Source organism: Mustelus asterias, chromosome 17, assembly GCF_964213995.1.
Source record: "Mustelus asterias chromosome 17, sMusAst1.hap1.1, whole genome shotgun sequence".
Classification (NCBI taxonomy): Eukaryota; Metazoa; Chordata; class Chondrichthyes; order Carcharhiniformes; family Triakidae; genus Mustelus; species Mustelus asterias.
The window spans coordinates 31,854,920-31,879,425 of NC_135817.1; the positions used below are offsets into that span (position 1 = coordinate 31,854,920).

The 24,506-nt window shown below is 42.9% G+C and overlaps 1 protein-coding gene across 1 annotated transcript in view; it reads left to right on the forward strand.

The window, feature by feature from the left end:
- LOC144506052 (cilia and flagella-associated protein 47-like) overlaps nt 1-23,815 on the forward strand; it is a 106,510-nt gene extending 82,695 nt beyond the window's left edge. The window contains 6 exon segments of the mRNA XM_078231871.1: nt 2,916-3,060; nt 8,087-8,181; nt 14,681-14,840; nt 23,479-23,579; nt 23,695-23,752; nt 23,811-23,815. Of these exon segments, the coding sequence (XP_078087997.1) occupies nt 2,916-3,060; nt 8,087-8,181; nt 14,681-14,840; nt 23,479-23,579; nt 23,695-23,752; nt 23,811-23,815 (564 nt within the window).
- The last annotated feature ends 691 nt before the right edge of the window (nt 23,816-24,506 follow it).

Here is a 24,506-nt window from a genome sequence, read left to right on the forward strand (position 1 = left end):
CTAGCTCTCTTTGCAGCAATCCAGTCAATCCCACTCCCCCACTCTTTCCTTCTCGCCCTGCAAGTGGCTAGCTAGGCAGCTCCCCATCTGGTACAAATGGGCGGGCTGTGTATGGTAAATGTTCTTTTAACTTGAGAATTGCAGTAGGAGGTGCATAATGGCACAGAACCCCGATACAAATCACCTCTTCCACCTAAACAGGTAGACCATCTGCTTTCAAGGGTTAATCAATCAAGTTCACCCCATCCCATTAATTTTCCTCCTCCAGCTGTCCATGTTTAAATAAGAAATGGGAGGAGGCAGTTAAAACCCACTCTCACTGAGTCACCACTGCTGCTTTGCCCCCTCCTTATGTCGATTGCCTTGTAGAGGGAGAAGGAGGTACTGCCAAAAGCCCACATTGGGTCTACACCCTGTGGTTAGAATTTGGAGCAAGGACTATGGATTTCCAGTTCCAATTTTTTGAATTGTTTTGTGTATAGTGCCATTGCTATGTAATTTGTTGATGATGCCAAGCTTTGTGGCTTGATTACAAACAATTGCCTGGGATTTTCTGGACATTTGTGCCACAGTAATCACCAATGTATGCCAATATTCCAATGGAGATGTTTGAGGAAATAATACATACTTCGTACCATAATTTACTGGCACTTTTGTCCTGCCTGCCATCACCTTTGCTAAAACTGCCCAGGAAGACTAGTCTTTCTCTCCCAGCTCCATAAAAATACTGCAGAGCCTCGTCAATGCACAATTGAACCTTCATGTTTGATTCACTGCTAGGCCTGACCAGATAGCTGACTCTAAACAGAAGTAAGCCTCTCACCTTCCCATTGAGCCTGTTTCGTGCTTGGTGCTTGCCAGTTGCATTCAAATGGGGCCTCAACCTGAAGATAGTTTGAGCATCCTGACAATCGGTTTTGGGCAGGCAGCACAGCCCCTTCATTAACTTTACAATTGTTTGGGCCGAAATTGAAAATTGATGCCCCTCAGTTCAGAGTTTGTGCACCCCAGCCTAACATTAGGATGCAGGCATGCATAGCCTCACAATGAGGGCTAATACACCAATGTGAACAGATGTGGGGAATTAACTGTGAGGCCATGGGCAGCCTCTTCACCCTTCCTGGAGCGGGGGTACCCAACATCTTTCTGATCTGAACCTTGCAGGTTTTAGCCTTAAAATCCAGACCTTTGAATCAGATCTAGGGTACCAAAGCTACACCTCATAACCACCAAATGCCTTCTTCCTGTGGCTGTTCGCCGATTTTGCAAACTTCAACAGGGTCATCAACAGAAGCTGCTGACTGGCGCAACTATCATATATGTTCGAATGAGGAACATTTTTCGCCCCACATCCTTTTCTCTCCGAAGCTGTGTCTCTCCTGGTCTCTGCTCTCTGCCCTGAATGTCTCCCTTTGTTTGTGGTTCTCTTTCCTCACTATATGTTCTCAGATGTTCTGCTTGTGCTGTGGCTTCAGCAACCCTTGGGTAAGGGGGACAGTAATTTCCTTCACAATTTTGGGGGAGTTTTTCTTAATAAGATCCACATTATACTTAATTGAAATCAGTCTCAGTGCACTACAAATTGTGCTGACCTCCATCTACTGTAATTGTTCAGAAGTCTTCCCAATGGCATTCCACAATTTCTTAATCTTATTTGGAGTTGTTGCATCACTTTGGTCTCTAATCAATTAAATTTTAAATGCTGCAAGAGGAATTTATATGTGCAAACTTGGCTATTTGCAGAGCTCTTTTTTTGTACCTTTCAGTACTTTATTCCTGATCAAAAAAGCCAATTAAGTCCAATCATGGTCCCCCCACGAGGGAAAAACCAGATTCAAGCTGACAAGACAAGGCATTACACCCCATCCCGGGCTTGATCTAATACTTTATTTTAGCCCAAAGGCCAAGACGGCTTTGAAAAATTGCATCAGGTAAAGCCTTGGTTTAAGCTCATTGGCAAACCATTCGCTTACTCTACCTATTGGGCTTGATCAAACAAGATTCAAGCTGACAGGACAAGGCATTACACCCCATCCCGGGCTTGATCTAATACTTTATTTTAGCCCAAAGGTCAAGACGGCTTTGAAAAATTGCATCAGGTAAAGCCTTGGTTTAAGCTTATTGGCAAACCAATCGCTTACTCTACCTAGGGAAATCCACGATTGCAGGCGTCAGCACACCCCAAGTGCAATGGGCTAGCCGCATCCCTGACTGATCATGGTTTCACCCATAGACCAGTGGAATGAATGGTTGATTGCCTGTTTGGACTAAACATTGTAGTAATGTTTCAGAACATAAGTAGGTATATAAATGCAGTCCTAGTCTCTTGGGTTAGTGGATATTTCTATCACCCTTTTAAAAAAAAAAATCTCATCAGGCCACCTTTCTCATAATTTAATATAAAAAATATTTGCCAACAAAACAGAAAATGCTGGGAAACCTCAGCAGGTCTGACAACATCTATGGAGAGAGAATATGGCCAACGTTGTGAGTCTGGATGACCCTTCGTCAGAGCAGTTTCAGATTCCAGCACCCGCAGTATTTTGCTGTTATCAAAATATTTGCCAAAATGCTTCAAAGTGGCATGGTACTAAACATGTTAAGGTTTAATGAAAGACAAATATGGCAAACAAAATGAGAGGAAATCTTATTTTGCCACTAAAAAGAACTGACCCATGACCTGAGGTTCCTCCTTGATGCAGGACAAGAATTTAATGCAATTTTTACTTCTATGAATTAGTGTATTACTTTGCAGTTATCATTTTTATACGAAAATGCTACTATATTCCATCAAGTTTAAGAAAACTGTGATATAGTACTCTCAAAAACTTTTGTTCAGTAGAGTGTTTCAATTTTTAAAATGACTGATCTCACTTAATTCACATTATTTTAACGTAACTTTTCTTTATCTGCAGAAATGTTTTGTGTTCCATGGTGTTTTCTGTGGCTCTACTTGCATGAAACCATTCACTTTACTGAATCTAACTGAATCACAAATCAAGCTTGAATTTGATCTCTCCAAGCACAGAGATTTTGCGCTGAAGTTTGAAGCTTCTGCAGGTATATTTAACAAAGCTCTTGAATGTGGAGTTATTCATTTTTTAAAATTAATGACATTCATTTAAAACAGTTTCTGCGGATTTTCCTCTGGGTTCAATGGAAGATGGGTAGAACCTTCAGAGAAGTGGCCATGCAAGGGAATGAATATTTTTTATCTATTGGCATCATGGTTGAAATTCTCCAGCCGGTCCTGCCTGCAGTGCACCCCCACCTATGGGTTTCCTGCCGGCGTGGGGTGACGTCAGTGGGAATTCCCATTCACAGCGGCAAGACCAGATTAAGCAACGGATGGACAAAGATCCTATTCTGTTGCAAGTTTAAAAAATTTCTGATGCAAGGATGGCCAACTATCGTAGAAGGTGCTGGGTTGAAACCTTATGTGAGGCACAGAGGTGAGTTAAGTGTGAACGATGGTTGTATACTGTAGGGGTCAAGGGTGGCCGTTCCACCCCGTCATTCGCAAGTCATGGATGAAATTCATGAGGTTCATCCAAGTGCATCTCAAATAAAGAGTCCAGCTGGGTCATATGTTTGGCCTAATATGGATCTGGACTTGGAGAACAGAGTCCATTTATCAGATCAACCAGAAAATGGTGCCACCAGCACCACTTCACCCTTGGGAATGGCCTGGTCAGCCATGGTCCAGACTGCATGTGGACTTTGCGGGATCCTTTTATGAATCACAAGTCCGATGACTGTGATGTGCACAAATTGGGTACACTTGGATGGACACCATGGGTAACAAGTTGTCATTGTGGGTGCATATTCAAAATGGTGCGAAGTATATATCACGCATAAGATTACAGCTACTGTGACAATAGAGAATCTACATCAAATTTTCACAACCCAGACTTGCCAGATTTGCTCTTTTCAGATAACGGCACTACATTTACAAGTGAGGGATTTCCGGAATTAATGCAAAAGAATGGAATATGCCATGTGTGTACAGCGCCAATTCATTCAGCTTCAAATGGTTTGGCTGAGGGAACTGTTCAAACTCTGAAACAGGGATTGAAGAGAATGACAGGCGATACTTTCAGAGTTCAGAGGAAAGATTTCTGGGTCAGCAACTGTTGCTGATTTATGGCAGAAGATGATGCTTCTGCGTTCACCAGGAAGTGGTTTCTGTGTTTCCAGGTTTGCCAATTGCATCAGCTGTGGGAGGGGAAGGGAAACGTTCATGTACAGTTTCTCAATCTACCTCTTCACCTATGATTCAAGATCCACCGTTACAAGATTCACCAGTGGTATTGCATAGGTTGCAACACAACAACAGGGCTCATGGCAGACTTTTGTTTAGTTAAGACATTACTTTTGTTGCATTCTGTCCCTATGGGGAATTGAAATTTAAGGTAGGAGAAGTGTTAGAGTTATTTTAAAAGACAAGTTACCATAAGAGTGCATTTGTGCCACCATAGTGAGATCAGAATTACTTTATTTTACATTTCATAGAAACATAGAAAAAGGTGCAGGAGTAGGCCATTTGGCCCTTCGAGCCTGCACCACCATTCAATATGATCATGGCTGATCATGCACTTTCAGTATCTCACTCCTGTTTTCTCTCCATACCCCTTGATCCCTTTGGCTGCAAGGGCCATGTCCAGTTCCCTCTTGAGCATATCTAATGAGCTGGCCCCAACAGCTTTCTGTGGTAGAGAATTCTACAGGTTCACAACTCTCTGAGTGAAGAAGTTCTTCCTCATCTCAATCCTGAATGGCTTACCCCTTATTCTCAGACTGAAACCCCTAGTTCTGGACTTCCCCAACATCGAGAACATTCTTCCCTCACCTAGCTTGCCCAGTCCCATCAGGATTTTATGTTTCTATGAAATTTCCTGCCACTGTACCTAGGTCCTCCTCCAACAATGGAGGCAGCCTCTTTATCACTATGCCATCTTTTCTTTGATGACTTAGACAGGTGTCCTTTGGAGCCGGGAGGACCCTGGTTTAGTTTGGATCTCCTTCTCTGGGGCAGGTGCACTCTGTGATCCCAGAGGCCAGAACTGATAGGATCCCAGACAGAGGGGAATCGGTATTGGCAGGTACCCTCAACGAATCCTGAGTGGAGGTTCTGGGTATGACCGCCTGATGCTTCTCCTCACTTGGGGTGCCTAAGGGCCCTACCTGGACTCCTTGAAGGAAAGGGGCACCTGGAGGGAAGTTGTGTTGCCCATCCTCCCTCTCTCATGGCCACTGCAAAAGCTCGCTCATGGCTATGGAGTGCAGGTCTACACATATCTTTGGTAGAAACTGGGTGATCTGTTGTACCAGGAACTTCACGTGTCGCCATCCTCCCCTCAATACACGCACATGTCAGTTACACTTCATCAGCCAGAGGAGGGCAGCTTCCTCCTCCTCATTTGCCACCTTGTTGAGGGCCTCCTCCTCCTCTGTCCGATGTTGACTGGCCTCTTGCTGCATCTCCAGCATCTTGTCTAGGCCCACTTCCTGAGGTTCACCATCTCACGCAGACTTAGCTGAAGCCTCTTCTCCAAAAGTCCTCCATGTACTGGTGGCCTTGGCTGTCTCTGCCTCCTCTTGCTGTGGACACGAGTCAATGAGGTCACCGCCCGAGTGTGAGATTCTGCCTGAACTCAATCTAGCTCCCACTGAGGTGTGTGTCTTTGGGCTAGTGAGGGTGCAGTTGACTGTGGTGGCCCCTCTACAGGTGCAATGTATTTGTTGTCCTCACCCTCCTCAGTCCTCTGTGGGCTGGAACTGCTGCTGGACTCCGTTTCAGGGTCAGGCCTCACCCCCCCTTCTGCAGGTACCTATAATCAAATGAGAGAGTGAATGAGTGACTGCATGGGCTGCCTCCAATGTGGCACCAACCATGACCCTTTGGTTTCTATGTCCAGATGGTAAACATGGTTCCTTAATGGATGGCAGCCAGATGCTGACTTTACTGTCTGTACGTAAATGATCCTGAACCTCCCCTGCCAGCTTGGCAGCCAACTTTCAAATGGTGTGAGGTGCCAGAGGGCAGCCGTGCCCTGTTTTATCCTCTTTCTCTCGCACTTTTTGGTTTGAAAGCAATTGGGATGCAGATAACATTCGCTTGATGCCAGTTTTCACCAATGACCCTCTGGCTTCCATGTGAAAGATGCCCTGCAACTAGTCCACCAGGGTTCTTTGGCAGCACCCTCCAGAGTGATGAGTTCATGCAGATAAAAGGATAGGGCTGACAGAGACATGGCACCAGCAGCGAATGCTGGTGTTCGCTACGCTACTCCTAGCACAATATGGGAGCTCTGTGTGGTACCGTTAAAGGCCAACAGTCGCATTTCGATCTGCAAACTACATGGACATCAGCACTTTTATGCATGGACAGCACAGATTGTGCCCTCTCCACTGAGGCCCAGGTCTCAGTTCTCATTCTGTGAGGTCAATATGGGCAGCAGAGAATGAAGTAATTGCCTGCATGTAGGGCTATCCTCTGGTGAATACAGTTGGCACTCACTAACCTGGCAATTGCCTCGCATGGCGAGTTGGTGAGTTGGGCAGGCCTCCTTCCTTCCTTCCCTTGGGGAGAAGACATCCCTCCTTTCCTTCACAACATTCAGCAGTACTTCCAGTGAAGCATCGCTGAATCTAGGTGCTGGTGCTCCTTGGGTTGTGTTCCATGTTCTGGTCTATAGTTAAGAGCATAATAAACAGCTGTACCTGTCCATTAATATAAGCTTACTGGTGACAAATAAATTAACTTTAACTGTCTGGACACCTTTTAAATTAGACATCTGTATATGACAGTGGGGTGCACAATTTCTTGCTCCTGGCTGCATAATTAATGAGCCCAGCATCATGCGATTTCCCATTGGTCTCTGCAGCAGACAACACTCTCGCTTCCTGCCCCTGCCAAGGCACTGAGGCCTGGAGCAGTAAATTCTGGCTGTAGTCTTTGGAGTGTGAGAGTGGCGGGGAGAAGAGAGAAGCGGTTAAAAATTGTGAAGCATGACCCCACCATAATGTTATCAGGCTGTGTGCCATCTCTCCATTGTGCTCTTGAGGAGTGAGCCACTGATTGTAATTGTTAAATCAGGTCGTCACAGTGCATTTGGGAGCTGGATTTAAATTTTATGATGGCTGACTGCAAAACCTAGCAGCAAAATAAGGGATGGAAGCAGCCAGACGGAGCAGTTAATTGTTTTTTACAGAACTGTGAGTCGAGAAGTGCAGGAATACATCCCCTGGTCCTGCAGGCAAACCTTCTGCTGATCGCGGTCTCTTTGCACTGCTGTGACCCCACTGCCCTTAAACTTTCTGACCTGCATTCTCTCCCAATCTCTCCTCTCTCCTTCCAGATTGTTGGTCTAGACACACCTCCAACATGAAACCCCCCTCCCCTTACCCCCCACTCTCTCCTTGCTGATCTGACCACTCCACTTCTGTCCCACAATCTTCCCTGTTCCACCAGCCTCATGATTGCTGTTCTGACCCTTCCATCCTGCCCTGTGATCCCTCCGTCTGTACCCCTTTCCCACCCAACTGATGGAATGACTCCTCCATCCAAAACTGCGTTCGTTCCCAGCTCCACCCTCCCAACTGTTGATCTAACACTTGCCCTCCCCATCCTTATGGCCCACAATCGCTCCGGATTCCCCTCCAGGCTTTCCTGATCACCAGTTTACTTCACCCATCAACCCCGTATCTTTTCCAGTTGCAGCGGCCTAGCCCCAAAGGCTCCCAGCTGTTGCGATCCACCATTGCCTTTCCTGTCTGGTAGCCAGTCTAACAATCAACTTGTGTGACTGCCAGGCACAAAATGCAGTATTAAAATGCTGATGGGGTCTTGGCATTAAATTCAACAGGACTTCTCTGTTGGAATTTTTGCATTGATCGCCTATTACCACATTCCCTTGCTCCTTCCAGGATTTACTGCAAATATTGGGGCATTATCGTTGTCTGACTTCACAGACTAATATTTTTCATATGTGGATGAAAGCCAGGGTGTATGGTTTATTTTCATTTTAGTTTACCAAGCAAATCTGTGAAGGGCTCTAATTTTAATTTTTATCTTTACCTGCAGATGCAAGCCAGGATTTGTTGAATCCTCAATTGTACATTGTGACTATAGCAGGGAAAGAGAGTATAAAGTGTGAATTATTATTCACTCCTACCGATGTAAGTATTGAATGAATTAAGTTTAATATTTGTGTTTTACCTCTTCCAAAGACATAGGGTGCGATCTTACGACCTTGTCCCACCCGACATTCGATGAGCCGAGTTAGTAAGATGGGGCAAGAGGCGGAAAATCAGAAAGGCACCTGGTTTTTCGCCTCCCTCGCACATACCAGGGGGGAGTCGCAGCATTTTCAGCGGCCATTTTAATCGTATTTTCATGTTCAAAATTTTAAAGTATTGACTGAAAGTTCAGCGTGTACTGAAACATGACACTGCTTTAAAAAAGACCTGGAACTCCCATGCAAATTGGCTGTGGACCTCTGTTCCGCTAAATTGGATATTGCTGCAGCTGGTTTAGGCCCATAAAATGGCTACAGCTATATTAAATTTGAAAAATAAAATGGGAAAAGCTGAAGATGCCTCACAGGTCAGGTTGCATCTGTGATGAGAGAAACAAAGTTTACTTTTCAGGTTAATAGTCTTTAATCAGAACTCGTTAAATGGACGGGATAGGGTCCAATTAGAGTATAGGAGACATGGTCTGTGGGAGCCATGAATCTGAAGGGTTTTCACATTCCTCTTTTTATGTTCTTCAAAGGCTAGTGTGCAAAATTGTGGAAAACACTGGGGAGCAGGATGGAGACATCAGCGATTGTGAATCATATGCCTGTTAGCATGGCTGAATCCCATAGAATCGCTACAGTGCAGAAGGAGGCCATTCATCCCATCGAGTCTGCATCGACTCTCCTCCGAAAGAGCATCTTACCCAGGCCCACTGCCCCACCCCTGTAACCCTGTTCATTTACCATGGCTAATTCACCTAACCTACATATATTGGGACACTAAGGGCCAATTTTGCATGGCCAATCCACCTCACCTGCACATCTTTGGACTGTGGGAGGAAACCAGAGAACCTGGAGGAAACTCACGCAGGCACTGGGAGAACGTGCAAATTCTACACAGGCAGTCACTCAAGGCTGGAATCGAACTCAGGTCCCTGGTGCTGTGAGGCAGCAGTGTTAACCATTGTGCCACTGTGCTGCGTATGCCAAAAGTGGATGCCTTGTCTCTAATCTGCACATGTAACAAAGGAAAAAGGCCAACAATTTCAATTACTGTTTTCCACCACCCAGCCTTATCTCACCCCCACCCACTTCCCCCTTGCCTCCATGTCCTGGAAGTATCATTGATGTTTTTTTTTGTTTTCTTGAGCTGGGAGGAACAGTTGTGTTTCCCCAAAGCTCACATGGAAGATTGAGACTCTCAGACTTCTCTTTAACTCCCTTGACTGTGATCACCTCTGGACTCTTTCCCTCACTACTTGCTGGGAACCATTATTCTAGATCCCCTGTTACAGACAGCACTTGGTTAACATCCTCTTCTAATCACTGGCCAACTAGCAATTCCCACGAGGTTTGGGCAGGAAATGTCACTGGAACGCTTCTCCATAATCTGCATGATTTAAAATCAGGGCTCATATTTCCTAATTTATGTGCATACATCTATTGAAGCCACTCGAGGGCAGCAGTGGTTCATACAACTTTACAAGTAGCAAAGGATTGAAAAAAATTGTAATTGGATATTTCAAAAACACCATGATGGAAATTGCAATTCTACCAAAAGAAACCTCAGATTCTTAATGCCCTTTTTAGTCATCAGTGTTGTTATGACGGCAATGGGGTATTGTCAATAGATCTCACTGTGGGCCTTATAGAATATGAGCTCTCCTATTAGGTGAGTGAAGGCTCACCCAATAGGGAAGGAGCAATGCGGGGAGAGGGGAGGAGGGGGTTAAAACCAGCTGACTCCACTCAGGCTGGCAGTCTATAGGCTTGGGACCGATTTGCGTTCTGTAGCCACTGAATACATTCAGAACTTACTGTAAATAAAAGGTGATTGGTGATGAAAGACTGGCCTCAGTAAGATGATTACATTGGCGACGAGGAGTAAAGCGAGTTTTTCTTTCTTCTGGACCATCTTTACCATTGAGAGGCATTTTTGGTGAACTTGAAGCCTATGATGCAAGCATAGAAGACTGGGCCCAATATGCAGAGTACATATGTTTCTTTTTTCGGGCCAACAATATTCAGGGGGACAAGAAGCAAAATGTTATCCTGTTGATGGCATGCAGTGACTTCATGAATGAATTGATATACTGAATGAATTTTTCTTTACTGACTGCTTTGAAGACTCCCTACTTGCTGGGAGTAGAAGGGGTTACAGACTAAAGGCATGTCTGTTCTGGGCCATACACTTGGTCTGTTCGTGGGTGTCTGTCAGGTACCCACCGCAGGTAAAATGGAGTTCTAATTAAAGGTCATAGTTACACATCGATGATGTCATATTCAAGCCCACTGAACTTTAATTCAAACTCGCAGATGTTCTGCCCACACTCAGAGCCGCCAGCAAGATCCACAGCAAGAGAAAGGGGCTGCACGCAGGAAACCATATCTAGCATTGTGGGTCTATAGGTGAAGACTAAGCTTCCTGAATCTAACTGAGGACCACTGCAGGAAGAGACCGTACTTCTCCTGACAGAGTTCTGCAACCTGTACCCTCTGCCTCACCATCCCACCCTGCAACTGGACTTGTTAGCTGCTGGAGTGGGTGGTGCCTTGTCAGTGACCCTCAAATTTACCACAGAGCTGCATTCTTATGTGACTGGATCCTTTTAGTTAACAGGGAGCCCTCACAATCTTAAAAATGACGTAGCCAGTTACCTATTTTCCTGGGCAAACCTGAATATCACCTTTCCTACTGATCTGAGCAGCCAACGCTATGGAGCTTGTCAATTGCTGGCTTCCATTGTGTGCAGAACATGTTTAACCTATACAGGTGGCCAACAGCCATTGTGGAGCAGGCTTGTGGGGCTGTGAGGTCTACTGTTGCTCTTATTTCTTGTTTTCTGATCGTCCTATTAGGGCAAGAATTAGCGACGTTCATCAACAGAAAAGGATACTAGACTATCAATGTATAACTGATGAATTCAAACAGTGACAGGAACAGTTAGTATCATGCAGGGCTGTGAAAGATACCTAGGGAGCTAACATGATTCTTTAGTTCTTCTAACAACCCAGTATCCATCAGTTTTTGACTTGGGAATTAATATGGCAGGCTGGCTGATGGATGCAAGGAATACCACCCACAGACCAAGGTGATTAACATCTCTGTGCAATCCTACCACTCTAGAGCAGCACAGTTACAATTAAAGCCATCAGGATATTTCTAGAATCAACAAATGATCTTTTGATGCACAGATTCAAATATGGACTCCCTGCAATATGTTTCCAATAAAGTGTCACACATTATCGTGGTCTATTGCATATTACACAATATTGCATTTCAAAGATTCCTGTATATAGAGGAGGAAGAGGAGCTGTAGCAGTCATCATCAGATGAGGAAGGGAGCAAAAGAGGAAGGAGGGTCACATCAGTGCCATCCACCCCTAGAAGTCCGGGATCAGCTCATGGCTCACTGGTTCTGCTCAGTTCTTAGCCCTGCTCTGGGAACTTATGCAGGGCTTCTCTTCATAATGGGCCTGGTTTTATCCTTCTCTTCACTCCCTGAATCTTGCATTGCAGAATCATTCAGACTGCTTCTATACCAATTGCATTCTGACCATACAGACTCAGAAGCTGCTGCTGAACCACTTTGCTGACCTGTTATGGTTCAGGTCAGAAACTCCAACGTGTTTTATGGAACCCACCTGGATCATAAGTTTTGCATCTTGAATTTAGCTGGGATACACATGATATGTATCGCTTCAGATATGATTCAAATGACCCACGAGGGAGCTTTTATCAAACAAAGTTTATTTAAGAATAGAGTTCACATGTACGGGAAGAAAATTAGCAATTAACTTTTATCAATTACAAACAAAAACAAAACAACCACAAGAATGTATAATCATTAACAAATATATCTAAGATGTTCCAATAAAAAAATCCCTTACACAAAACCCTTCCACAGATTTAACACAGCAAAGACTAATGCTCACGTAGTACTGGAATTGAGTCCTTTGGTTAGAGAATTGAAAATCCTGACTGCTTAACCTTGTAACTGCTAGCAGCCCTCTGGATACACTCAGAACAGTTTGAAGTCAGAACAGCTTCCCAGAACACCAAGGAGAGACTCTGGCCAAGCCACCAACAGCAGATTCTCTACTCCAGGAAAGCAAGAAGTCTTGCTTTCAGCTAACCAGCAGAACTTCCAAAACCAGGGGGGGAGAGAGAGAGAGAGATTGCTTTCAGTCTGATGTCCCTTCTAAGACTAACTCTGCAGAAAATGAAACCTTAAATTCACTAGGAAGAAAAAAACTGTCCAGAACACAAGACCTTCCTCATAACAATGCAAGGTCATAAAACAGCCCAGAGTAAAAATAAACAAAGCCCACTTAAACCACTGAAGGAGCAATTAAAGGGCTTCTATAGACAAGTCGGCAACACTGAGAGCTGCAGAGAACATGATTTTTAAAAAATCATCTCTTAAAGGTACACTAATATCACAGACCAAAATCTCAAAGGCTTTAAAAGACGATTAATGACAACATAATAAATGCCTTCCATTCATTTCTCACACAGATGTTCAACGCATATTGGCAGCCTTGTGTCAGTGGTAAAACTCTTCATTTTAAGTTAGGTGGTTGTAGTCCAAACCCCAATTCAGAAATTTAAAGACAAAACCTAGATTAGCACTTTACTGTTATACCGAGGACATACTGCATTTTTGTAGACATCTTCTTTCAGCAGAAATGTTGAACTGAGGCCCCATCTATCTTCTTAGCTGCACACAGTAGTTTCCAGTGGAATTTTTCAAGGAAGAACAGGGGAGTAGTACTGCCATCCTTATGTATAGGTGAGCAGTAACTGGCTACTGCCAGCATATATACAAAAGGCCTAGTGCTGGTTTCCATTTTCTTACCTATATTGGCATGATGAGCACACACTTCCATCTTGTAATTCCTACACATTCTGACCAGCATATTGGAGGCTTTGTGCGGCACCATCAGATTTCTGTGCCATGATGTGCTCAGTGAGACTCCATGATGTCCAGCTGGATGGCCCACAGCCACACAAGTTGATATTTCGATCAGAGATTGTTATACCAAATAATGTTAAAAAAATGTATTTTACTAGTTATGGATTAAAATGGGTCTAACATTTACCTGTTTCAATGTTACCAAATATTCTTGGTAAACCGCACAAAGGATTCCCAAAACATTGATATATTTTGCTTTTTTTAAGACAATATATCATAGGCATGAACAACCAAAAGCTTAACTAAAACTTCATGCTGCAATTTTCTCTTTTTTCCCCGCATATTTCAGCATCTATTTAGAAATGGATTTGTTGGTTTGATTTTTTTTGTGGAAATTTTGCACGTAGTCCCCCAATTGGCCGGGATTCTGCTGGGCTGGAAACCAACTGTCAATTAAGTTTAAGTTTATTTATTAGTGTTACAAGTAGGCTTACATTAACACTGCAATGAAGTTACAGTGAAAATCCCTCAGTCGCCACACTCCGGCACCTGTTCGGGTACACTGAGGGAGAATTTAGCATGGCCAATGCACCTAACCAGCACACCTTTTGGACTGTGGGAGGGAACTGGAGTGTCCGGAGGAAACCCACGCAGACATGGGGAAAACATGCAGACTCCGCACAGACAGTGACCCAAGCCAGGAATCCCTAGCACCTGTGTGGCAGCAGTGCTGACCACTGTGTCACCCATTAAAGCCATTGGCCCATTTTTGCTTCTCCTGTAATTCTTCAAATGTGGTTTATTTTTGTTTAAGTTCAACATCAACTGAAGTCAAACAGGTGTATCTTACTTTGCTGTAGTAATGAATTAATTGAACACAGCAGTGACCAATACTCAATTACAGGAGAGTACAGAGGGGAAAGTGTCCCACTTCCTACCAGCATCACTCTGAAGAGATTTTTTTCTTGTCTTTTGCACAACCCCCCCAGTACCTTCAGGCCTCTTTGATTCTGGTCTAGTCACAAATTTGATTGTGCTGATAAATAGGAAATTTTACTTTGTGTTTTGTCAAATATTTCAGTGTACTTTAATTTGGCAAAACTGGTGCGGTATCCAGTACAGTCTGGGTACCTTCTGCTGTTTGTTTGAAGTTTATTTATTTTTGTCACAAGTAGGCTTAATTAACACTGTAATGAAGTTATTGTGAAAATCCCCTAGTCGCCACACTCTGGCGCTTGTTCGGGTACACTGAGGGAGAATTTAGCATGGCCAATGCACCTAACCAGCATGTCTTTCAGACTGTGGGCAGAAACCAGAGCACTCGAAGGAAACCCACCCAGAAATGGGGAGAACGTGGAGACTCCACACAGACAGTGACCCAAGCCGGGAATCGAACTTGGGTCTCTGGCGGTGTGAGGCAGCAGTGCTAACCACTGCGCCACAGTGTCCTCCCTGAAATGCCATGCTGATTTTTCTAGAACGTTTTAAGAAATATCTAATAATGATTATTTTTTCTCTTAGGTGGCATCATATGATTTTAATCTGCCGGTCATTATGAATGGTGGGACACCACCATCTCCTTCACCAAGTTCCATACCATCAGATCCTTATGATGAAATGTCAATAGATTCATCTGAGATACTGTCCCCTGCTACTCCATCTCGCAGAGTGCAAGCTACCGGTAAGTTTGATAGGAAAAAATGGCAATACAAGCATACTTGTAAAATAAATTTCAACTATGAGTTTCTCCAGATGATACCGCATGGTATTTGAAACTTGTGCTGTATTACGATGTCCTTCATCGGCTTTCAAGGACTGTGGTGGAAAATTATCCTGGATTGCCACATAGGATAGGATTTGTCATGTCAAAATGAGTTCATGTATTTGCATACAAAAAGAAGGGTGTGAAAAATCCATTAGGCCTTCATGTCTGCCTCATCCAGTCCAATGTGAAGCCTAATTATTAAGAAATCAAATGCTCCCCAGCAACTTTCCTAAAACTGTAGTCAAATTCAGGGGCATATAATTACCAGGACTTAATTTACTTTTTTTTTCAATATCACGATTACATCAGTTTCCCTCCAATCCATGGGAAGAACTTCACAACTTCACTGCGTTTTGAACTTAGAAACATAGAAACCCTACAGTGCAGAAGGAGGCCATTCGGCCCATCGAGTCTGCACCGACCACAATCCCACCCAGGCCCTAACCCCACATATTTACCCGCTAATCCCTCTAACTACACATCTCAGGGACAATTTTTAACCTGGCCAATCAACCTAATCCACAGATCTTTGGACTACATGTCTACTGCTGGCTCATATACTGTTTCCACCATATTAAATATGGAAGCAATCCTTGCAATTGACTGCTCCATATCAACCTTTTTAAAGAATGGATCCTTAAAACTCTGCATGATAGCAAAACAACTGCTCTTCTAATTTGGTCACCGAGTTCCCTTTCTTGTTCTTATTGCCAGAGGCTATAATGAATGACAAAAATCCATTTGAAACAACACTCTAATCACAAAACCATTTTAGCTTCCTCCTGATAATCAATACACTTCTCTTCTCCTGCAGTTATACCCATAGATCCTCATTTGCATTTCTACAGTCCCTCTCTTGTAATTGCACCTATTGTTTGGAATCCTTTGTATTCTGCAAATCAACTTCAGATCCATTTATTATCCAACCTATTACAACAAAAATTCTCAATACAACCACCTATCTATTGATGTGATACTTTCTTTCTCGTGCTTTAGCATTAGCATACAAAATCAAAGATTTTCTTGCATGTGTGTCTTATGTCTTTTACACAGAGTATATTACATTGATCCCTGTAATTAAAATACATTATAATATTACTACAATCATTAGCTGCCTTGCATTCCCTTGATCAAATTATCTTGTTAAGTCAATGTTGAGAAGTCTTGTGCAGATACTCTCACTGTTTATTTCCCATCCTTGGTGCTCCTTGAGAAGGCGGTGGTGGACCTTTTTCATCAGTCTTTGAGGTGCTTCCATAAGCAGTTGGACTGGAAGTTCTAGGAATTTGACCAGACAATGATGAAGGAACAAGAATATATGCTCAAGTCAGGATGGCTTGTGACTTTGAGAGGAGCTTGCAGCTGAGAGTGTTCTAAGATACCTGTTGCTGCTGCTGCTGCTTTCCTTATCGGTGGTTGAGGTCCTGGGTTTTGGATCTAGTGCCAAAGAAAAATAAATTGAGGGATGTGGGTATCACCAACATTTGTTGCCTCTTCTCAGTTGCCCTTGAGAAGGTGGTGGTGAACAGCCTTTTATATCTATTATAGTCCATGTTGCCAAGAAACACCCACAGCACTGTTAGGATTTTAATTCAATTACAATGAATGAACGGTGGTATATTTCTGCATGAGAATGGTGTGTGACTTGAAAGGGGTGGTGCTCCCATGTGCCTGCTGCTCATGTCCTTCTCAGTAGTAAAGGTAATGGATTTCAGAAGGACCATTGAAGAGGCCTTGGAAAGCTGCTACAATGCATTTTGTAGATGGTATACAGTGTAGTCACACTGCAGAGCAGCCACCATGGTATACAGTTGTGGAGGGAGTGAATGGATGGGGTGTCAATCAAGCAGACTACTTTGTCCTGGATGGTATTGAGCTTGAGTGTTGTTTAAGCTGCACTGATCAAGGCAAGTGGTGAGCATTCCATCACACTCCTGACTTACGTGTCTTGTAGATGATGCACAATGTTTGGGAACCAGGGGGAAAATAATTTGCCTCAGAATTCCTGGCCTCTAAACGGCTCTTTAGGTTTTTTTTCCACAAGGGGCTGATTTGGTTAAATATCTGGCCAGTAGTAACCCCAACATACTGATGGTAGAGGACTCACTGATGATAAAGGTTTTGGATGTTATGAGAGGTGTGGGATTATCTTGTTGGAGCTTGTTATTGCCTGGCACTTACATGGAGCTAATCTCTCTCGCCACTTAATCAGCACAAGCCTGAATGCTATTCAGGTCTTGCTGTTTATTGCAATGAACTAATTAAGTATCTGAGCAAATGGAATTGAACGCTGTGCTATTATTAGCCAATGTTTCTATAAAGAGAATGTCATTGATAAAGAAACTGATGATGGTTGGACCGAGGACACTGAGCCCTGGGGAACTCCTGCAGTGATATTCCGGGACTAACATAGTTGAGCTCCAGCAAACACAACCATCTTCCTTTGTATTATTATGATTCCAGCCATCTCTTTGATGCCACCCTCAGTCAAAAAGCTGCCTTGATGTCAAGGACAGTCAATCTGACTTCACCTCTGGAATAAACTTGTGTTTTGAGGAAGATTGGGTGGTTTTTGTCAAGGTTCATCCTGAGCAGCTCCGTGATGCAGGACTCTGTGCCCTACGGGCTGTTGCCAGGGACGCACAGAGGCAAACATCAGCTGTTGCTGGAGGATCATCAACTCAATGAAAGGTGCTCTTTGATCTGCCCAAAACCTGTTGGTCTTTCAGTACAAGGAGTTGTCCCTAACTGAGTGTTGCAAACTGACACATTCCAAAGCTTAGGCCTATGTACTGAAGGATACAGTAAAGCTTGAGGCAGCCGCTGCAGAGGTATAATGAGGGAAGGTCACTATCTTAAACCTTTCAGCCATGGTGAACTGAGGGGAGTGGAACTGTATTTAACCCCTTTGGGCTGAATGACTCATATTGAATATCTACAGTAAGTATTATCACAATTGTATGGAAGCACCTCTGAGTGCAACCTGATGTATGTGGACAACTTGAATACCCTTGCAGCATTTGTAATGACCATTTTGAAATGTCTGCTCACATTTCTTTGCCTGTGTTTAAGCTCTTCAGAATGCAACATGATGAATGTAGAAAACGTGAATATTATAGGTAGGTGGTGTTGTGGATAGTTTGGAGGGATGTCAGAAGTTGCAGCGAGACATAGATAGAATGCAAGACTGGGCGGAGAAGTGGCAGATGGACTTCAACCCGGATAAGTGTGTAGTGATCCATTTTGGCAGATCCAATGGGATGGAGCAGCAGTATAAAATGAAGGGTACCATTCTTAGCAGTGTAGAGGATCAGAAGGACCTTGGGGTCCGGGTCCATAGGACTCTTAAATCGGCCTCGCAGGTGGAGGATGCGGTCAAGAAGGCGTATGGCGTACTAGCCTTCATTAATCGAGGGATTGAGTTTAGGAGTCGGGAGATAATGCTGCAGCTTTATAGGACCCTGGTTAGACCCCACTTGGAGTACTGCGCGCAGTTCTGGTCACCTCATTACAGGAAAGATGTTGAAGCCATTGAAAGGGTGCAGAGGAGATTTACAAGGATGTTGCCTGGATTGGGGGGCATGCCTTATGAGGATAGGTTGAGGGAGCTTGGTCTCTTCTCCCTGGAGAGACGAAGGATGAGAGGTGACCTGATAGAGGTTTACAAGATGTTGAGGGGTCTGGATAGGGTGGACTCTCAGAGGCTATTTCCAAGGGCTGAAATGGTTGCTACGAGAGGACACAGGTTTAAGGTGCTGGGGGGTAGGTACAGGGGGGATGTCAGGGGTAAGTTTTTCACTCAGAGGGTGGTGGGTGAGTGGAATCGGCTGACGTCGGTGGTGGTGGAGGCAAACTCGTTGGGGTCTTTTAAGAGACTTCTGGATGAGTACATGGGATTTAATGGGATTGAGGGCTATAGATAGGCCTAGAGGTGGGGATGTGATCGGCGCAACTTGTGGGCCGAAGGGCCTGTTTGTGCTGTGACTTTCTATGTTCTATGTTCTATTATTTTGGCCATTTTGAAATGTTTACAATGTTCTTTTGAATGTTTTATCAATAAAGAACTTTTTTGCAAAAAAACTAATCAAATATTTTGGGGTTGTAGCCCCGATGGAACCCAAATTGAGCAAGCATGTTATTGCTGAGTATAGAACATAGAACATAGAACAGTACAGCACAGAACAGGCCCTTGGGCCCACGATGTTGTGCCGAACTTTATCTGAAACCAAGATCAAACTATCCCACTCCCTATCATCCTGGTGTGCTCCATGTGCCTATCCAATAACCGCTTAAATGTTCCTAAAGTGTCTGACTCCACTATCACTGCAGGCAGTCCATTCCACACCCCAACCACTCTCTGCGTAAAGAACCTACCTCTGATATCCTTCCTATATCTCCCACCACGAACCCTATAGTAATGCCCCCTTGTAATAGCTCCATCCACGTGAGGAAATAGTCTTTGAACGTTCACTCTATCTATCCCCTTCATCATTTTATAAACCTCTATTAAGTCTCCCCTCAGCCTCCTCCGCTCCAGAGAGAACAGCCCTAGCTCCCTCAACCTTTCCTCATAAGACCTACCCTCCAAACCAGGCAGCATCCTGGTAAATCTCCTCTGCACTCTTTTCAGCACTTCCACATCCTTCTTATAGTGAGGTGACCAGAACTGCACACAATATTCCAAATGTGGTCTCGCCAAGGTCCTGTACAGTTGCAGCATAACCCCACGGCTCTTAAACTCCAACCCCCTGTTAATAAAAGCTAACACACTATAGGCCTTCTTCACAGCTCTATCCACTTGAGTGGCAACTTTTAGAGATCTGTGGATATGGACCCCAAGATCTCTCTGTTCCTCCACAGTCTTCAGAACCCTACCTTTGACCCTGTAATCCACATTTAAATTTGTCCTACCAAAATGAATCACCTCACATTTATCAGGGTTAAACTCCATTTGCCATTTTTCAGCCCAGCTTTGCATCCTATCTATGTCTCTTTGCAGCCTACAACAGCCCTCCACCTCATCCACTACTCCACCAATCTTTTGTGTCATCAGCAAATTTACTGATCCACCCTTCAGCCCCCTCCTCTAAGTCATTAATAAAAATCACAAAGAGCAGAGGACCAAGCACTGATCCCTGTGGCACTCTGCTAGCAACCTGCCTCCAATCCGAAAATTTTCCATCTACCACCACCCTCTGTCTTCAATCAGACAGCCAGTTACCTATCCAATCAGCCAACTTTCCCTCTATCCCACACCTCCTCACTTTCATCATAAGCCGACCATGGGGGACCTTATCAAATGCCTTACTAAAATCCATGTATATGACATCAACTGCCCTACCTTCATCAACACACTTAGTTACCTCCTCAAAAAATTCTATCAAATTTGTGAGGCACGACTTGCCCTTCACGAATCCGTGCTAACTATCCCGGATTATTATTGGATTATTATTGGAAATTATTCCAAACGTATGTGCAACTTGATGGCACTGTTGTCACCAACTTCCATCACTTTGCTTATGGTTGAGAATAGCCTAATGGGCAATAATCAGCCAGATTGGATCTGTCCTGCTTTTTGTCATCAGGACATGGCTGGGTGATTTTCCATTTTGTTGGGCAAATGCAATGTCGTAGTTGCATTGAAATAGTTTAACTAGAGGTATAGTTCTGAAGCCCAAGTCTTCAGCACTGCACAGGATGTTGTCAAGCCCATTGTCTTAGCTATATCCTGTAAACTCATCTGGATTTGATATCATGTGAAGTGAATTAGATTGGCTGAAGTCTAATATTTGTAATGACAGTGACCTCCTAAGAAAGCTGAGAATGATTATCCACCCAGCGCTTCTTGTTAATGTTATAATTATGCTACATGGAGTATTATATTTAGTTTGTAATTGATAGCAGCTGCCATCGATTGGAAAAAGATTAGGAAATTATTCCAAACGTACAAAAACCAGTTAACACTGGGTGTTGGGGAGGGGCAAAGGAGTCTGTACCTATGTACTATGGATTTGTGAATAAACCCGGATTAAGGAAAAGAATAGCTTCAGATGTGAACAGTGGCTTTAACGCTTCTGGCTGAAGATGGGTTGCAAACACTTCAGCCTTGCCTTTTGCACTCACAAGTTGCATCATCATTGAGGATAGGGATAATCATGTTGCCTCCTTTTCCTGTTGATTGTTTAATTGCCCACTACTATTCATAACAGTATGTGGCCAGATGGCAAAGCTTTCTGATCCATTGGTTCTGGGATTTCAGGTTTTTCCCTCAAGTTGTTTCTCACACCACCTGCCGCAAATGCTAACTGGTTGAATATGTTCTTCAGAATGCAGTCAGCTTGGCCAGTAGAGGGACTATTGAGCCACTCCTATTGAGGGACATTGAAGTCCCCTACCCAGAGTACATTTTGTGCTTTTGCGACCATCTGTGCTTCAAGTAGTCTTCAACAATGTTAAGCTTCCATTCTTGCCCTTGTTTGAGCTAGGTCTCTATTACAGTAATTGTATAACTCCACATGATGATTTTTAAAAATAGAAACCCTATAGTACAGAAAGAGGCCATTCAGCCCATCGAGTCTGCACCGACCACAATCCCACCCAGGCCCTACCCCCATATCCCTACATATTTTACCACTAATCCCTCTAACCTACACATCTCAGGACACTAAGGGGCAATTTTAGCATGGCCAATCAACCTAACCCGCACATCTTTGGAATGTGGGAGGAAACCGGAGCACCCAGAGGAAACCCACGCAGACACGAGGAGAATGTGCAAACTCCATACAGACAGTGACCCGAGGCCAGAATTGAACCCAGGTCCCTGGAGCTGTGAAGCAGCAGTGCTAACCACTGTGCTACCGTGCCGCCCCTTACTTAGTTATTACTTAGTAAGTTATTACTTAATAAGTAATAACTTACTACTGTAAATGTCAGCCTTATTTGGCATGCTCTGGGATTTATGCACATGCAACCCAAGTTCCCCTTAACCTGATTTGTATTCCTCTCCTATCTGATTTCCCCCCTGTTTCTGGGCTGGTCTTTATTTTAATGCTATTTGTCTCTCCCAGACATCTTGTTTCTCCTCTCTGAGGCTATATATTCTGTTTCCCTCCCCCCTGCTAATTAGTTTAAACCTTCCCCATAGCACTAATTAACCTCTCTTGTGATACCAAAGTAAAAGGTTTAGAGAGTCAGAACAATTTCAAAACATCAAACAAAGTCTCTTTTTTTTGGTGTCTTAGTTTGTTCAGGATTTTTACAGGATGTTTCTGTCCTTTCGCAGTCTCATTTTGGGAGTCCATATTCTCCATTGAATCAAACTTTAAGCCCCCAGAAAGAACACAAATAACCATTTGCATGATAACACCAGTACTTATCCTCATGTCAGTGCCAAAAAAAACACAAGGTTTAACAGTGAGATGTCTCATGAATGCTCCCTCACTTGGGATTGCAATGTTTACGAATCGGCTGCCAATAAGAGTACTAGGTTGACTTTCCAGTGGGTATCTTGAAAACACAACATCAAAATTTGATGTAAAGAGAAAGGCAAAGGTGATTTACTCAAGCATGAGTGGCCTCATGTTGATTGTGTGTTCGGTCTTCAATTTGGAGTTTCAAATTTCAATCCACTAATGACCCTTGACAGGATGTTTAGTAGTACCTTGTACAATACCTGAAGGGAAAGAGCAACGCGAGTGATGGCTTCAACTGCTTTCTATTGCTTGCTATGAAGTCACATATTTGAGAATGGCTTTCTGTTATCTAATCAGAATAGGTATGCAGGGGGCTTGGATTCGTTGCAAAACGGAAGGATCCTTCTTGGGTTGGTTCAAGGGAGGGCTTTCTGACCAAAAACTATTCTGGACTTCCTCTTGGGCAATTTATCCTCAGCACCAAATAATTCACTACTTCCTATGTCTGCACAATGCATTGACTATCCTCCTACACCAACGTAGTAACATTCTGTCAGTTTCAAAGTGTATAAACACCATGTGACAAGCTATACAGTAATTGTAAATGTGTATGTAAAAGGTGTATTTGTTCAAAGTAAAATTAAATGATTAATATAAAAAGTAGGCTTGAATTTCAACATGTTTCCCCAACACTGCCATTCCTCACTTTGGTCAATTCCAGGTGAAAAGGTTAGATATTCTGAAAATTTGTGCTATTTTAATATCTATCCCAATTAGCTGTATTTCAGCTTGAAACTATTCATATACTGAGAATCAAATCTGGAATTTTCCTGATCCATACTTTGTATATATTTAATTGATTTAATAAGTTATTTATTTGGCTTTTTAATTTCTTTTTATTTATATATATACATATATATATATTATATATATAACAGATGCCGGAGTGTGGCAATGAGGGGATTTTCATTGCATTGAGTAACTTCATTGCAGTGTTAATGTAAGCCTACTTGTGACACTGATAAATGAATAAATATTCATTCTTTACATTTCACTTTGCATTCATTAAAATGCTAAATTGATTTTTCTTGTTTTGCAGCAAAATGGGTGATTAACTGATACAATTAACTTTTATCTTTCAGCACTAAGTCCACCACTTGAAGTCTCAACTACCAAAGTAGAATTCTCTCTTCTACCAGGTTACAATGATTTGGGTACTATTGCAGCAGATCCATTTATAAAGGTAATGTATATCATGATTATTATGAATATCTTCTCACTTATTTTTCACTTTCATCATCATGAAGTGGCACACGCTTTTGTTTGTTTAGAAACATGATATTTTTAACATTTTGTAGAAAGTTGAGATAAAGAACACTTGCAACAAGGAGATAAAGTGGATGTTGGATTTGAATAGTCAAGAAAACTCAGCCCTTGAAGAAGGCACTTTCAGAATCTTTAACTTCGAAGGAAGTCTGAAACCAGGAGAAAGACACTGCATTACAGTTGGCTTTTGTCCACGTGAGTGTTTACAGTAAAAATGTGTTAAAATTTTCCATAGTAGCTATCTAATATAATATATTCAAAGTCTGATTTGTTTCAAAGGATTAATTTGCTAGCATGACCATCTAAAATAATTTCAGTAGTTGTCATCGATAGGTTTCATCGCATGTGAATTTATCATCCATCTTGGTATCTTTATTCAATTTAATTACCTTGGGAATAACCATAGATTTGCTTTTGAATTAACTATTTTGTAGTCGTCCTGTTGCTCTTTGTTGTATTGATCATGAGGTATGCAGTATGTTTATTTAACAGAAACTGTAGAAGAACAATTGGATGGAGTAAATGTCCAGTGCAAAGTACTATCTGGGAGGGAAGACAACATGATACAATTACAGTCAGGAACTCTACTATGTCCAACAATGATATTACAAGGGATATACTGATTTGCACTTAATTGAATGTCTTTCAACATTGTAGCAGAGTTTGCTATTTTCAGCACACTACATAGGCGATGTACCCTCAAAATATTAGAAATTGTGCTGTCAAGTATTTAACAGTCTCTAATTATTGTTTATGTCTAATAACTGCATCCATTAGGAGTATCTGCGACCATAATATTTTAAATGCATGAATCATTTTCCATCCCAACTTTGTTTACTTCAAT